Source organism: Heterodontus francisci, chromosome 15 (genome assembly GCF_036365525.1).
Source record: "Heterodontus francisci isolate sHetFra1 chromosome 15, sHetFra1.hap1, whole genome shotgun sequence".
Lineage (NCBI taxonomy): Eukaryota > Metazoa > Chordata > Chondrichthyes > Heterodontiformes > Heterodontidae > Heterodontus > Heterodontus francisci.
The window spans coordinates 54809806-54826252 of record NC_090385.1 but is presented as its reverse complement, the minus strand read 5'-3'; the positions used below and the strand labels follow the sequence as shown (position 1 = coordinate 54826252).

The 16447-nt window shown below is 45.7% G+C and overlaps 1 protein-coding gene across 7 annotated transcripts in view; it reads right to left on the bottom strand.

Moving 5' to 3' along the window:
• The window catches only part of LOC137377667 (BCL-6 corepressor-like protein 1), a 355666-nt gene that overhangs the window by 25255 nt on the left and 313964 nt on the right, over positions 1-16447 (bottom strand). For all 7 annotated transcript variants that reach the window (XM_068047573.1, XM_068047570.1, XM_068047571.1 and 4 more), the window contains 2 exons: positions 4477-4643; positions 2462-2607 (listed from right to left, as the gene is read on the bottom strand). In XM_068047573.1, coding sequence (XP_067903674.1) covers positions 2462-2607; positions 4477-4643 — 313 coding nt within the window. The remainder of the gene's footprint in view (positions 1-2461; positions 2608-4476; positions 4644-16447) is intronic.

Here is a 16447-nt window from a genome sequence, read left to right as displayed (position 1 = left end):
ATTGTTTGATTCTATTTACTGTGACCTTAAAGCCTGGGTCAATACAACTATTGCTGTTCCTATTTCCACATTACTTACAACTATATCAATATAACAGTGAACTGTTGCAAGTATCCAGATGGTGTATTTTGAACTGGAGAAGTAGTGTAACTGCATGCACTTACATTTACACATGAATTGGTTAGTATTTACTAAATATTTAAAGTATACAGATAAAAAAGAAAAAACACATCTTTTGCTACAGAAACTATGAAACAATTTTTCAAATCTTCAGATTATAAATGAGCTGATACCCTTCTGTAGCAAAGTCCTAGAAGCCTTTGTAAAACTAAAGTCAACTGAGTTATATCGAATAAAAAGGATAACTATAAGAGGCAATCAACATTACCCCAAGGCACTACTGCAAGTAAGTTCCTTGGACCAAATACCTTCAGCATCTTCATCAATAACCTTCCCTCTGTCACAAGGTCACGAATGGGGCTATACACTGATGAATCCACAGCGTTCAGCTCCATTCACAACTCCTCCAATAATGAAGTAGTCCATTTCCGGGATTTTGTCCGGGCAATGGTAGTCTTGACCACTGGCAAAATGCTGCTGTGAACCCTGTGTCGCTCCTTCTGTGGGAAACCCACCGAATCAAATGCCAATTAGGCATTTAACTGGACAGCGGCGGGCCTTCCATGGGATCAAGGACCCTGGCGATGGAGGTCCCGCCCTCTGAGAGCTGCTGGTTAATTAGAGGCCAGCAGCTCTTTAACTGAGCACCACCACCGCAGAAGCAGTGGCTGCTGCCGGTGGAGCACCCACCCAAGGCCCAGGAATGGCACAGGTAGGTCAAAGCGGGAGGGGTTTCATTGGTGGAGGGGGGATGTAGGGGGGTTTGCAGCAAGGGCAGGGGGCTGGCTCTCAGCAGGCCTCCCCTTCCCATGCTGGGTCCTCGTTCAGGTTCGATCTGCCTTTTAAGGAAGGACTCACACCCCACCGACTCCACGGAGCTGGCAAGCAAACCGGAAGGTTTTCGTTGCTGTCTTCCTAAGCAGCGACAGGCCTACCTGCTGCTCGGCTAATTGTGGTAATGGCGGGATGAAGCCCTTAATTGGTCGTTTATTGCCCACTTAAGGGCCTCAATTGGCAGTGGGGCAGGAAGGCCATTCACAGGCCTTCCCGTGCTGGACTTAATTTCGGTGGAAGTGGGAAGATGGCGGGGTACCCCCCCCCCCACCCCCAACCACCACCATCTCACCCGATTATATGCTCTCCCTGCCTCCAAATCCGCTGTGGGGGAAGAGCATAAAATTCCCCCCATGCAGTTTCTACCAATCAACATAGTATACAAGCCACCTTTTGTCTTTTTGTTTTCAGTTTGATTTTGATTGACAGTTCTATAGCCAGAAACTGCCTGAATCTGGGGAAAACATAGGAAGCTTTCCCTAATTCTTAAGATCAGTTCAGTTCACACAATTCCATCAAACATACAGGTAACTGCAAGCACTCAAGTAAAAGCACGTTTGCAAATTTTTATTTTGCTTTGAAAAATAAGTTTTTTACAGTAATGGTGAGACTTAAGGACTGTGTCATTATCCTTTTACATTAGCTTTTGTATGATTGTGCTTCATAAACCAGATTTGTAGTTTTTTGCCTGAGCTCAATGGTCTGTCAGAATTATATTTTCCATCAATTCAGATATCTGGTGGATATCGTAAGTATGTCGTATTATTTCCAGGGCATATACCAATAGTAGAGGGATGCAGTGTTCACCCCTTTAGTGTCTTTACCTGGGTGACCATCCGCAAAAGTGCACAGCCATGTTAACTGCATTTTCTTTGAACTAATCTCAATTACTATTATAGCGTATAATAAGATCATTTTAGATTTCACATAAAAAAAAAGTTGCATTTTCATTACACTTTTCACATCCTCAGGATATTACAAAACGCTTCAATCAAGTATTTTCGAAGTGCAGTCAATGTTAGATTGGCAAGTGCAGCAGCTAATTGGTACACAGGAAGGTCCCACAAATAACAATGAAACACATGGACAGTTAATCTATTTTGATGGAGATACTTGATGGATAAATGCTAACCAGGACAGCAGGAGAAGTTTCCACCTCTTCTTCGAATATTGTCACGGGATCTTTTATATCTACTTGAACAAGCAGATGGGGCATCAGTTTAATGTCTGATTTGAAAGACAGCACCTCTGCTAATGTAGTACTCCCTCAGTATGGTACTGAAGTGTCAGACTACAAATGTGCTCAAATGCTTGAAGGGAACTATATAAATTGGTTCTATACAATACATCATTGCATTTAACATTTCAAAAATACCTTTATCATACATCAATACTAATATGTTCTTTTGCTGAATGTTGCATATTACATGTTTTAAATGTTTTTTGACTCTGAATAAACTGAAGAATTACAAATGTAGGCATTAAATAAGTAGGACAGACCACATACCTATAAGAAACTGTTTCATTGGCTCACTATGAGCCATCTTCAGCACCGTCTGACCTGAGTAGGTTGCAAGGGTGGGATCTGCACCATATGACAGTAGAACATGGACAACATCCAGGTTATCATTCACAACAGCATCATGAACAGGTCTAAAATAAGAGCAGAAAAAATGTGGTAAAGTCATTTGAAACCAAGTTTTAATGCTGACTTTAGCTGGGATATTTAATGACTGGATAAAATTCAGACATAGAACAATACTGGTGAAATCACTGTGGCAATAGGGCATATTTCAGTAACACAATTAAGATTATTTACCACATAAAAGTATTTTGCATTCCTGAACAGAAAGTATCCTCAACATATCAGAGTGTAAACTCAGGCATGTCAGCAAACACCTGGTTCTCAGTAATGTCTCGAAAGCTAATTTGCTGCCTGCAATACCCTGTGTTGGGGATATTGCCTCCTGTGACCTGGAACTCTGTGCTCATTTCCTGTCGTATGGAGCTGCAGGTGGTTAAGGAGAAGGCCACTGCTCTCTTGTTGTTACTGCTTGTGCTACTATTGGTGTTGCTGCTGTTGCTCCACTTGTTCCTCATCTGAGGTCCAAAGTGAGCTGTATAAGCAGCTTCCATGCTGCTGTGAAGGCTGACAGCTGGGAAGTGTAGATCAGAGGCAAGAAAATCCAAGGTACCAGAAATGACCTCCAAAATATTGGGAATCATCTCCAAAGCAGTGACAGCACACTCTCAGAACAAGTCCTGTGAGCAAAAGCTTTTTACATAGGCAAGGAAGCAGCTGTCAGATCTCAGTATTAAAAAAGCCTTTGTTGCCTGTCAATTGATCAGTTTTGACAATTTCTGTGGTTCTCTTGCCTTGTTTCACCTAGCGACTTTCAGGAAGTTCAGGAGACCTGTGTGCAGAGTTACAATCAGAATCCTGGGTTATCTGGCTCAGATAATGAGCATTTAACATATTTAAATGGCAGACCTGCCTGTCCCATGGGGATTTCCCGCATGCTGAAGAATGTGCTCAGGTTATAGGTTGAAGCTGTGCGTTTCTAATGGCTTCTTGACGCATCGTCAGTTTCAGCTTATTTAACCTGCCATCCTCACAGACATTCACCTTCCTTGGCAGGTTAATCATCCCCCATTGCGTCAAGATAGTCTCATTAATTCTGAAAATAGCAGGAGATGTTTTCTAGGAATCCATACAAGGGACAGGGCATAAACAGTTTAATTGGCAGCCGTATTGGCTAATCCTTGGATGAGGAGGGTTAGAATTTAACTGCTAATTTCATGTCCAGAATGAAGGGAAGCACAAAGACTGCATGAATCATTCTGCTGAAAGAAAGGCAGAAAGGCATAGGCAGTTTATTGTAAGACTAGTACTGGCCAAGCCCATGTACGCCATGGGCTGTTTCCATGTTTCCAAGTTAGATTGACCAAAAGTGTATATTAGTCAACCTCATAGGGAGGCAATGTGATTTATCATTTTTTTCTATTCATGAGGAGAGGTTTAAGCAAAGTGTGTTTTGATTATAACTATTACTCTGCACATTCATTAGCTGGCTATAAAATAAAGCAGCTTAACAATCTATATCTGCTCTTGTTTTACTTAAATGTTTTCAGTCCACCTATTGAGAAGTGCACGCGAAAGACATAGACAGCATCAGTTCATCAGATCATGAAGGAATATAATTGATCCATTCTGCACTATGCTTTTATAGGGTTAGACACAGGGCAGTAGAGGCACCGTCTAATCGAATGCAAGACATGGGGGCCATTTACAGGTATGAACAACGCCAATGAATCCTAGACTATTATCTAATGCAGACCTGAAATGAGTAACAGACAGATTTGCTGGAGAGGAACAGTGTGAGGGTTATTCTCCATCTAAACATGCTATAAGCTGTAATTGCTTAATGCAGACATTGGGAAATTGTTCCATTCTCCAACACTAATGTCCTCACTGTAACAAGTACAAAATTCAAAACACCAAAATATTTATACCATTCTTACCTGGTACCATCCTGTGCACTGCAGTTTACATCTGCTCCATGCTCTAGAAGACGTGTGACGATGCCAAGCCAGCCACGTGCACAGGCTTCATGCAATGCTGTGTACCCTGCATTATCGCGGTGATTGACTTCACACACTTCATTCTCCAAACAGTAGATAACGACATCCTAAACAAAACAGATACAATAGGCAGTATTTTATTATGTTTTAGAAAAAAATCCATATTGATAAGACAGCAGGATAAACCCTGACCATTGCTCTTACATCTTTGGAAACTAGATGTAGATTTGAATCACAACAATTATTTATTTATTTATTTACAATTCATCTCCTCCTCTCTTTAACATGTCAGTTATTTTGCTGGCTTTTAGTACCTGGCCCAATTAGTTATTCTTTTATGTGTGAGCCGAGGCTGATCAGTGACAGCATTCTCAACTCTAAAAGGTCTGGAGTTCCAGCATCCCCCACCCAGAGGCTTGACTATATAACCTAGGCTGCCATACCCTCTGAAAAACCGGTGCAATGTTCAAGGTGCCATTTTTTGGATGAGATGCTAAACCAAGTCCTGGTTTGTTCTCTCAGGTGGATGTAAAAGATCAAATGGCACTATTCCAAGAATAGTCGTGGAGTCTGCCTGCTGTCTTACTAAACATTTATTTCTCAACCAATACCACCGCTAAAACTGATTATGTGATCATTTACTCTCCATACTTATTGTGACATCTTGCTGTGTGGAAAGTACAATGGTGACACTTCAAAAATACTGCATTGACTGTGATGCACTTTGAGATGTCCTGAGGTCCAAAAAGTGTCATATCAATGCAAATTCTTTGTTTCTAGACAGAGAGTACTGACTGTCTATTTAACTGAGAAACACTTTACAGCTAAATCTAATCCCTTTCTTATCTGACATCCACAACAGATTATCCAGCAGGGATCGCAAGACAGTGATGAGGAAAGGGAACACAGTTTGGTTTACTTTCCTTGTATCCCAGGGTCCTGAGGCAAATTACTGTTGGTTACATCAACTAACTTTGGAGATAGTATATTGACCTGGATGTGTATGGCACTAGGCTACTGGAAAAATCTGAATGTAATAGTTTAACATTTGCTTAATATATCATTTGCCTTCGTGCAATATGAGCTGGCCAATTGGGGGATGCATGCACGGAACTCGGTAACAACAAACACTCAAGAAGGTACTGCACAAATTCATGCAATGCTTCTCTGTACTTCTAGTCAACAAAATCTTAAGAATCCTTAGGAATAGGAAATTATTAGGTCTAGCAAGTTGATCCTTTTCTCTACTCCATCTTCTCACTGTATCGCTCAATCGCTTCTCACTCCAAAACATTTAGTTGTTTCTTGAGCTTGTATGTACTGGCCACCCCAATTTATTATAATTATAACCCCACCTGTTAATTTATTTCACAACTCTAATTGATCAATTAGAATTTTTCTACATCTTCATTTTGCTTAAGTTCCAGTTCAGTAATGTTTCCATATTTGAGTATAATGACCTAAGTAAGTAATTCCAGACAATTTCTTATTTAAAGCCAAGCTGCCTACTAGTAGGTTCACTGCAGATAGTTTCAATTCTTTCATCTATCATTTTCCAATTAGCTAGTCGTGGGATAGTTTATTCAACCAGCTGAAAACTCATTCTTTCAAGCATGCAGTGGATAGGAAATCTATAAAATCATGGAAAATAAACTCATCATAGAAACTATGTTATAATTAATTTGGAAGTAAAATGCCAGGAATTTAAATTTATATGGTAGAAATTCCAGATTACAAAACATGGGGCAGTTGAAGATTTAAAATTGTGTTGGAAATGTGTATCTTTCTGTGACGATCACAATTAAAATTCTGATGGAAAATTGAAAATTGTGATCTTTGCAATAAAGCCTAAGAATATTAGTTTACACACAAAGCCTATTAATTCCCTCTCTAACCCTGTGACTTAATGTTATCGTACAGCTGCTAATGCAGTCCCAACAATTTTTGGGGAGCCTAGCAATATATTTATTCTGTCCCCCTTGCATCACTGGATTGGGGAGGGAAACATACCCACATAGATACATGGAGCACTGCTCATCCAGCTCTATCTGTGGCCAGCTTTCCACTGATTTAGCAGTGGAAGAGTCAGCGCTCTTTTCAGTTGGTTGAAATTAAATGGTAGAACTGCAAACCATGCATTAAAAAGTTACATTATTGTCAATGCAAGGCAAAAACCATGCAGAAGCAGCTTCTTGAGGCTGCCTTGCTTACACTAACACTATTTCATGTCAACAGTTATATACTGTATTTTTGGCATCAGTTTGGTGTGTCAGCAGCACCAAAAGGTACAGAATGAAGGCTTCATCCACAGTATTTTACTTTTGTATTAGTATTGAATTCACTGCCAATTCTCTTCCAGGAATCTCCACCCTGAATAGGTTCTGCTCTTCTCTCAGATGAAATTTCCATTTGTCTCCTTTCTCCTGTTATGGAATCATTATAGAGTCATAACGGCACAGAAGGAGGCCATTCAGCCTATCGAGTAGATAAGGTGGTTAGGAAGGCATATGGGATACTTGCCTTTATTAGCTGAGGCATGGAATATAAGAGCAGGGAGGTTATGATGGAGCTGTATAAAACACGAGTTAAGCCACGGCTGGAATACTGTGTACAGCTCTGGTCACCACACTATAGGAAGGATGTGGTTGCACTGGAGAGGGTGCAGAGGAGATTCACCAGGATGTTGCCTGGGCTGGAGCATTTCAGCTATGAAGAGAGAGTGGATAGGCTAGGGTTGTTTTCCTTAGAGCAGAGAAGGCTGAGGGGGGACCTGATCGAGGTATACAAAGTTATGAGGGGCATAGATAGGGTAGAGAGGAAGAAACTTTTTCCCTTAGTGGAGGTGTCAATAACCAGGGGGCATAGATTTAAGGTAAGGAGCAGGAGGTTTAGAGGGGATTTGAGGAAAAGTTTTTTCACCCAGAAGGTGATTGGAATCTGGAACACACTGCCTGAAGGGGTGGTAGATGCAGGAACCCTCACAACATTTAAGAAGTATTTAGATGAGCGCTTGAAACGCCATAGCATACAAGGCTGTGGGCCAAGTGCTGGAAAATGGGATTAGAATAGATAGGCTTGATGGCTGGCGCGACATAATGGGCCGAAGGGCCTGTTTCTGTGCTGTATAACTTTATGGGCTGGATTTTACCATAGGCGGACGGGACTTCACCACTGGCGTAAAAGTCCATTGCGAACCCGCTTCCGCCTAGCCTGGGGATCTGACTCACATTTTACGGGTCACCAGGCTTTAATTGTCCCCAGGCGGGACTTCCACCCGCTGGAGGGAGGAGGTCCTGCCTCAGTGAGCTGCCGGCCAATCAGCGGGCCGGCAGCTCTTAGTCCCAGCAGCACCACTGGGAGTGGTGGCCACTGCTGTGACAACAGCCCAGCCGACCGAGGAGGATGCCATGGAGCCAGGATCCAAGGTAGGGAATTGGGCGCGTCCCGGCGAGGCAAGGGTGGTTGTTTGGTGGGGAGAAGGGGGGGGGTTGTCTTGGGTCCCAGGTGTGGGTTGGGAGGCGGGGGCGGCCCTCGGTACTCCCTCCGGCACACGGAAAGGCCAGCAGCTATCACTGGGCAGCCTTTCACATCCCCAGCACGCCTTTGCCACGGGCAAAATACCTGTGGAGGCGGGCGAGGGCCCTTAAGTGGCCATTAAGTGGCTACTTAAGGGCCTTGATTGGCCATGTGCAGGCAGGCCGTTACCCCCCTCCCGCCCCCCGCCATAAAGTTGGCTAGAGGCGGGAGCGGGGCAGGAAGGCCTCCCGGAGCCTCCCGCTCAATTTTACTCCACCCCCACGCCACCATCTGACCTGCTGGGGCAGCGTAAAATTCAGCCCTATGACTCTATGAGTCCATGTTACATCTCTATTTCCAGTTCTGACAAAAGGTCATCAACCTGAAACATTAACTCTGTCTCTCTCTTCACAGATGCTGCCAGACTTACTGAGTATTTTCAGTATTTTCTATTTTTACTTCATATACTTGGTTCAGTTCAGTACATTTGTATTGTGAGTTCAGAAGGAACCTGCATTAACATTGCATCAGATCTGTAAAACCACCAGTAAAAAGCCACCACAGCACCATTTCTCTGGGCTGAATCAAAACCCAGGGTTTGCATTCTGGCACCACTTGCTGTCAAACAGTATTTCATTAATTCAGGAGTGCTTTGGAATGCCCTGAGGATGTGAAAGGTTTAGTTTAGTTTAGTTTAGAGATACAGCACTGAAACAGGCCCTTCGGCCCACCGAGTCTGTGCCAACCATCAACCACCCATTTATACTAATCCTACACTAATCCCATATTCCTACCACATCCCCACCTGTCCCTATATTTCCCTACCACCTACCTATACTAGGGGCAATTTATAATGGCCAATTAACCTATCAACCTGCAAGTCTTTTGGCATGTGGGAGGAAACCGGAGCACCCGGAGAAAACCCACGCAGACACAGGGAGAACTTGTAAATTCCACACAGGCAGTACCCAGAATTGAACCTGGGTCGCTAGAGCTGTGAGGCTGCGGTGCTAACCACTGCGCCACTGTGCAGCAGGTTGGACTTTGAAGAAAAGCAAGAAACAGGATGAAAATAAAAACAGAAAATGGTGGAAATAATCAGGTAGCATCTGTGGAGCGAGAAAAACAGTTTACACTTTCAGGTCAATCAGGTCAATGACCTTTCATCAGAATGGTCATCTGTTATCAACTGGAAACGTTGGGGGAAATTTTATGCTCTCCCTCATGGCAGGTTTGGACACAGGGAGAGCATATAATCAGGAGGGATAGTGGCCGGGGTGGGGGGGGGTATGTTTGGTTAGTCTGCCACTGTTTGTATATTTGGTTAGTCTAGCTAGGAGCGATAATGGAGTCTTCAGTAATTTTAACATTGTCATTTATCACGTTTTAACTATATGCAGCTTTACACAAGTTTGTATATGACTGCTCTGAAGCCATGCTGCTTCTCCCTCCAGTATCTCTCACATGTGATCTCTTATATCTTTATGTTGGGAGGTATTCCTCACAGTCTCAAACATTAACCCTTTCAAACCCTTATACTACATCACCCCCCCAAAAGTCTTTATCCATCCATATATATCTAATATACATTTTTTTTTTATTTTGACATACTACCCCATCTCCCCCAAGTCTCTGACATCACAGATTCAATCTGTCAGGAGGCTACCAAACTCTCCGATTGTGCTGTTGTCAGACACGAAAGATTAGTACTCTTTCTCTGAATTCTTGTTTCTCGACTTGGATGGCCTTCATTGAGGTCTGTAGCATCCAGTGCTTTCTGAATTTCAGGTTGAACATTTGGTTCATCCAAATGTATGATCGACTGAAGTATTTGATGAATAGAAATAAGATTTCTCCTGTTTCTTCTTATAGTACCTTCTGAAGTAAGTACTAAATAAGTTCACTGTTGATTCTCATCTCTCTGGACGATTATTCATTCTCTGCCTTGGTCTCGTACCCGTATCTTTACTCTTTCAATCAACTTAGGAAGGTTCCTTGTACAATATTTCCTATTATAATTATAAGCTTGTTGCTTTTGGTAAGACTTTTCTCTGCCTTCAACTCTGATAATCCTGAACTTCTAGCTCTGGAAGTAATTTTTTTGGGTAGGATGGGAAGTTGTGTTCTAAACTTCCTTCCCATCAACAGTTCTGATGGTGATAATCCACACAGCAATGGAGTAGATCTATAGTTTAGGAGTGCTGTTTGAAAATCTTCATTCTTCTTCAACAATGCTTTGATAGTTCTAACTCCTCTCTCAGCTTCACCATTAGATTGTGGATATCTAGGGGAACTTGTAAGATATACAAATCCACAGTTTTCTGCAAAGTGCGTGAAGTAGTCATTTGCAAATTGTGGTCCATTATCGGAAACTATCTGGTCAGGTGTTATATAAATTAACAATGCTTCTTTTCTTCAAGGCATGATGTATTTGCAATAGAATATCATGAGTGAAACCTTTAAAAAGATAATGTTCTGTGATTCTTCACCCCACCCCAATTTGGGTGATTGACCAATTCAGCTGCTTTACACTATGCCTCTCAACTGTCCTCTTTTAATCAGGCCAACTGACATTAAACTGTACAGCTGAGTAAAGATGAAGTAGTACTCATCACCCGCAAGCCAACAAAACCTTTCCAGTTCCACAAAAATCATGCTGCTGGACAAATTATAATTTGAATTTTCACCCTTTTTAAACACATTGCACAGTGTTTTGAAATACACAAGGAAAAATCAAATTGTAAAAGAGGGCATTTCAGATTACAATTTACTCCCCAGTCCCTATTTTCTGCAAAAAAAAATCATAAACTGGTAGTTCTTAATTTTCTGAAGAACACTAACATAATTTTTGCTGACTTATAATTACTCCAACCAGAGGTTCAAGCAGTAATTACTGAAATATTTACAAAGGCAATAGTGGTCTCCTGTGACAGTACATGGGTACTGCAACATCAGTTATCAGATAATCACTGTTAAGTCCTTCTACATCTTTTTATTTGGTGACTAAGTTCCCTTATGTGATCGGAAGAGTGAAGAAAAACCTACAAAAATTAATGAGTTGATACGCATTGTTTTTAATTAACTTCTATTAGCTTTTATTAAAAAATCTGCGCATTAAAGCAAAAGTACAAATAGGACCCCATTCCACCAAATCCTTGAACGCTGATACTCTGAAGTTACTAAAAGGCCTGGCTATCCTAGAAGTCACAATACTCTCGAAGGCATCCCCTCTTGGTTTTCCTCTCACTGACTTTTTATTTCAGACAATAATCTTAAACAGAACCAGTTTAGTGAACCTGTTGTGGTTTCCCGTGGTGGACTCTGAAGCGGGTGCCGTCGCTGCTCATCACGTGTGCAGCGGGCCCACCGCGGTCATGCGGCGGGCAGCCAATTATCATAATGGAGACGCAACGCCTGTCCAATCATGGGATGGGGAGAGCTTCGAGGCACTGATTGATGCATCATATGACTCGAGAACAGGTGCTGGGACCATATTTAAAGCCCTGCCGGCCCTGCTTTCATTGCTGCCTTTGAGTCAATTGCTGTTTGGTGTTCACTGCTGAAACCAGTGTTGGAACCCTCACAGCCCCCAGCAAAGGACGCCGCAGTATGGCAGAGGCAAGACACCAGGTGGCCCCACGGTTTAGCAATGTCTCCCTGGTGATTCTCCGCCAGGCTGCAAGGGAAAGGCATGTGGTCCTCTTCCCCAGGGATGGCAATAAGAGGTCCGCCCACCTGACCAAGCAAGCCCTGATGGAGATCGCAGAGGGGATAAGCAGCCATGGCGTCATCCCTGCCAAATATGGGTGCAGTGCAGGAAGACAGTCAACAACCTCTCCGTTCTGCCAAGATGATTGCTCCACACCTCTCCCCTCTTTGGCTATGCAGCAGGCAGCGCGACATGGGAATGGAAGCACCACAAGCTGGTAAAGGGGGTTAGGCATCACCATATCCTGCCAGATGCATGGCTGCATCTCGGCCACTGGCCACTGTCTTACAAAACTCACCCCCAATAACGCCCGAGAGGGGATGAGGGGCTGCCACTAGCAGAATTGTTGGCCGGAATTGTACGCCACCCCAGCGAGCTGATGGTGGCGTGGGGAAGCGGGGGCGTAAAATTGAGCGGGAGGCCTTCACGACCAGCTCCTGCCTCCACCATACTTTACGTGCCCTTGGGGGGGCGGGAGGGGGAGGAGGAAACGGGCCCCCTGCCCCAGGCCACTTAAGGGCCTTCGCGCGCCTCCACAGGGATTTTACCCGTGGCAAGCGGGCGTCCAGGAGACGTGAAAGGCCGCCCAGTGAAACCTGGCGGCCTCTCAGCACACCCCCGCTTCCCCATCCACCCACAGGACCCGACGCCCCCTTCCTTCCAAATGACCATCCTTGCCTGCCGGGGGGGGGGGGATTGGGTGACCAATTAGCCCAGCAAGGCAACCCTAACTTACCTGGATTCCTGGCTTCATGTCCTTGACTGGGCTGCAGTCCCAGCAGTGGCCACCGCTCCTGGTGGCACTGCTGGGGCTAAGAGCTGCCGGCCCGATGATTGGCCGGCAGCTCAATGAGGCGGGACTTCCTCCCTCAAGTAGATTCCCTCCCGCCTTGGAACAGTTAAAGCCCGGGGACCCGTAAAATACGGGTCAGACCCCTGGGCCGGGCAGAAGCAGGTTCGCCACCTACGTTTACGTTGGTGGCCAGCTCCTGTCTGCCCGACGTAAAATCTAGCCTGTTCTTTCACTCTTTCTGTGAAGACTTACTATCTCCCTCTTTCCACTTGCAGGACAAGTGGGCCCATAACAACAGGAAGACCTCAAGGAGTGGCAGAGGAATTCCAGACATACAGCCTGTCATGACAGCTGAGGAGGAGGCAATGGAGTTAGCAGGGATCCAGTGCAGCTGCTTAATAGCAGATGGTGAGACTGGAGTCTCCGCGCAACCGAGTAACAATTGACTTCAATCAATATCCAAAACACTTCCGCAGGTCCACATCCCGCATGGATGGCATGACGAGGTCTACGTAGCCTGACCCACACATGTTTGTGTTCTCTCGTATAGGTTGGCTTCCGCAGGAGACTCCATCAGAAGGGGAACAGCAGTCAACCTCTGAGGAGGAGCAATCAGAGGATGCACCATCACATGGCTCTCCTGCACCTTCCACCAGCACAGATATTTTCACCTTGGTGGGACTGCGCTCGGCTTTAGAATCAGGGTCACGAACTGGTGAGAGCACCACACATGCACCTGAACAGCTGGCTGAGGTTGAGACAGCCAAGGCCCCTTGACAGTCGGAGGGATATGGGTGACCAGGCCCATGCCAAGCCCCAGGCTGATGACGAGCCTCTGGTGTCAACAGCACAGGGAATGCTGGAGTTACAGGGAGAGGTAAGGCAACAGCTGGCAGAGCTGCCAGAATCCACCCATGCCATGAGTGCTGCCATATCTCAGGTGTGAGAGTGCATGGCTTCCTTCATTGAGAGGCTGACAACCATCATGGAGAACCAGATCCCAGAGATGCACACAGACCTGCACACTATCGCCTTGGCCATGAGCTCAATGCAGCAGTGGCAAAGCGAGAAAAGGATGAGGCACCTGGAGCCTTGAAAGGGAGGAGGAGAGGCCGACCTCCAAATCTGGAGGCTCCCCTCAGGGCGCTCAGAGTGTGGACACCCCTCCTCAGCCTTCCCCCAGAGAGCCCAGCTCCAGTAATCGCAAAGCCCGAGGTAAGTCCTGCACCTGTGTAAGAAAACGTCAGGCAGCTGGGGACCTCCAGGCCTCAGGCTGCCAGAGGACACCCAAAGTCATCACAGGCTAAGGGGCAGCCTGATCAGCAGTCTGCCTCCAGCCCAGTGGCTAGCGCAGGGGTCACACCTGGTAGAAGCACTCGAAAACATATAAAGAAAACCACCGAGACACTCTTGGGGTTTCAGGGGTGTATGCCATTTGCCATTTGTTTGTGTTATAAAGTTTTCCATGATTGAAGTTAACATTCATTGTGGAGAAAGCTTATTCTTTCATGCCCTAATTATGAGATGCTGACTTCACCCTTCTCCCTTAGTGGGCTGCCAGTGTAGGCACAGCCCTCCTTTGGTAAGCGTCTCAGATGTGGCGGAGTGTGTGGTTAAGCTGGGTGCTAGGCACGGAACCCAAATAGAAAGGAGGAGACAGACTGAATGCATGGAGGTAAGTCTTTATTGTTTTCACTTTGAGAGGCCATCATGGTAGCTGGAAGCAGGTAAATATGTGATTGTCTCTTGCTTCCTTGGCCAGTTGCTCAGTGTGCCTGACCTCTGGTGCAAAGGGTTCAACATCCAGTGCTGCCTGCTCATTAGCCTCCTCTGCATCCTCCTCGTTAGTTAAGGAGTGGGGATCAATCATGTCCTCTTCATGCAAGGCCTCCCCCCTCTGCAGAGCTAGGTTGTGCAAAGCACAGCAAATCACCAGCACAGACGCGATGGGCCAAGTGGCACCTTTCTGTGCCTTAAATTTTCTATAATTCTACGATCACCACAATACGAGATCCTTGCCGCAGCATACTGCAGGGCTCCACCGAATCGATCCAGGCGCCGGAATCTAATCTTCAGCAGCCCAATGACATGCTGGATGGTCGCTCGGGTGGAGCCATAGCAAGTGTTGCACCTCTCCTCTGCTGCATTGCGAGGGTCTCTCACAGGCATCAGTAGTCATGTCTTCAATAGGTAGCCCTTGTCCCCAAGAATCCATCTCTGAAGGCAAGCAGGGAGACTAAAAAGCTGTGACATCTGGGACTGTTGAAGTATGTAGGCATCATGGCTGCTTCCCAGGAAGTGGGCATACACCTGTAGAAAAAGTTTATGGTGGTTGCAGACCAGTTGAACGTTGATGGAATGAAAGCCCTTCCTGTTGATGAAGGTGGCTAGCTGGTCCATTGGAGCCTTGATGGCCATATGCTGCAATCTGATCGCATCTTGCATCTGGGGGAATCCAGCGATGGCTCCGAATCCAATGGCTCTCTTGGCCTGACTGTCAGGGTTGGTCTGGTCATGCACATAGTCACCGGCCCTCTTGAATAGGCCTTGAACAGGTCACCTCCTTGATGCAGCAGTGTGCTGCTGCCTGTGAGACCCCACACACGTCCCCGGTGGATCCTTGCAATGATCCAATGCGTAAAAGTGAATTGCTACAGTAATAGAGTCATAGTCATAGAAAGATACAGCACTGAAACAAGCCCTTCAGCCCACCGAGTCTGTGCTGACCAACAACCACCCATTTATACTAATCCTACATTAATCCCATATTCCCTACCACATCCCCACCATTCTCCTACCACCTACCTACACTAGGCGCAATTTACAATGGCCAATTTACCTATCAACCTGCCAGTCTTTGGCTGTGGGAGGAAACCGGGTTCAAGGCCACGGTGATCACCGAATCCCATAGGTCGCAACTCATCCTGCAGCGTGACATACAAGTCAGTGATGGCCTCCCTGGAGAGCCACAGTCTTTGCTGACAATGCCACTTGGACATTTGAAGGTAGCTGATTCGAGTCCACTACACTATCTAGTGTAGGTGGCCCTTCTTTGCATGGCCAGCTGCTGCTGCTCTCATCGTGGAGCTTCACGGGCAGGCGCTGCTGTCTCTTGGCCCTCCTTCTGTCGGAGGCACTGCATCACAACACAGGCGTCCACAAAACAGGCTGTATGAGACCCATGCCAGCTGATTAGTAGGCCTCCAGAGTGGTGTCCTTGCATTTGACGTTGCATTGGCACCTTTACCTTTGTTACTCCTCTTGCCTTCCTAGATAACGACCCTCAGTGCCCACCCTCACAGTCAACCCTCTCACTCAGCAGTATGGTCACCCATGCAGATCACCCAGCCATATGGCCACCCGTGCAATTTACCCAACAATATGGTCACCTGGTAATGCCACCTGTGCAGATTATACAGCACTGCAGGCCAACAATGGCCTCAGCTCCCCCCACTTCCCCTATCCAGTGCTGTTCATGGCTGCCTTCCTGTGGCAGCACTGAGGCCTCGCCTCGATGCTGCCACCTTTCAACGGCTGGGAATCCGAAGACACGAGGGGTGCCTATCTTCCACTTAATTCCAAGCCCCCCACTTAATCACTTTCAAATGCATGCAAACGTATTATAAGTACCTGTTCAGCAATTTAAATTGCAGTCCTGTTGCGTCAGCATGCCGCCTTGGAGCTTTCTTGCTGCTAACTAAATCCAGAATCGACGTCATGATGTCGGATTTCTGGGCGGATGCGTCCGAAGCTATTCTCTAGGCCCCCATCATGCCTTGATTCCTGCTCCAAATGACCTCACTAAATCCAGCCCAGTATGTGTCGTGGATTGCACCTTTTCTCTAATGCCAGCTGGTTACCGTCTCGGTAACTTCCTTGACCATCAGGCAGGA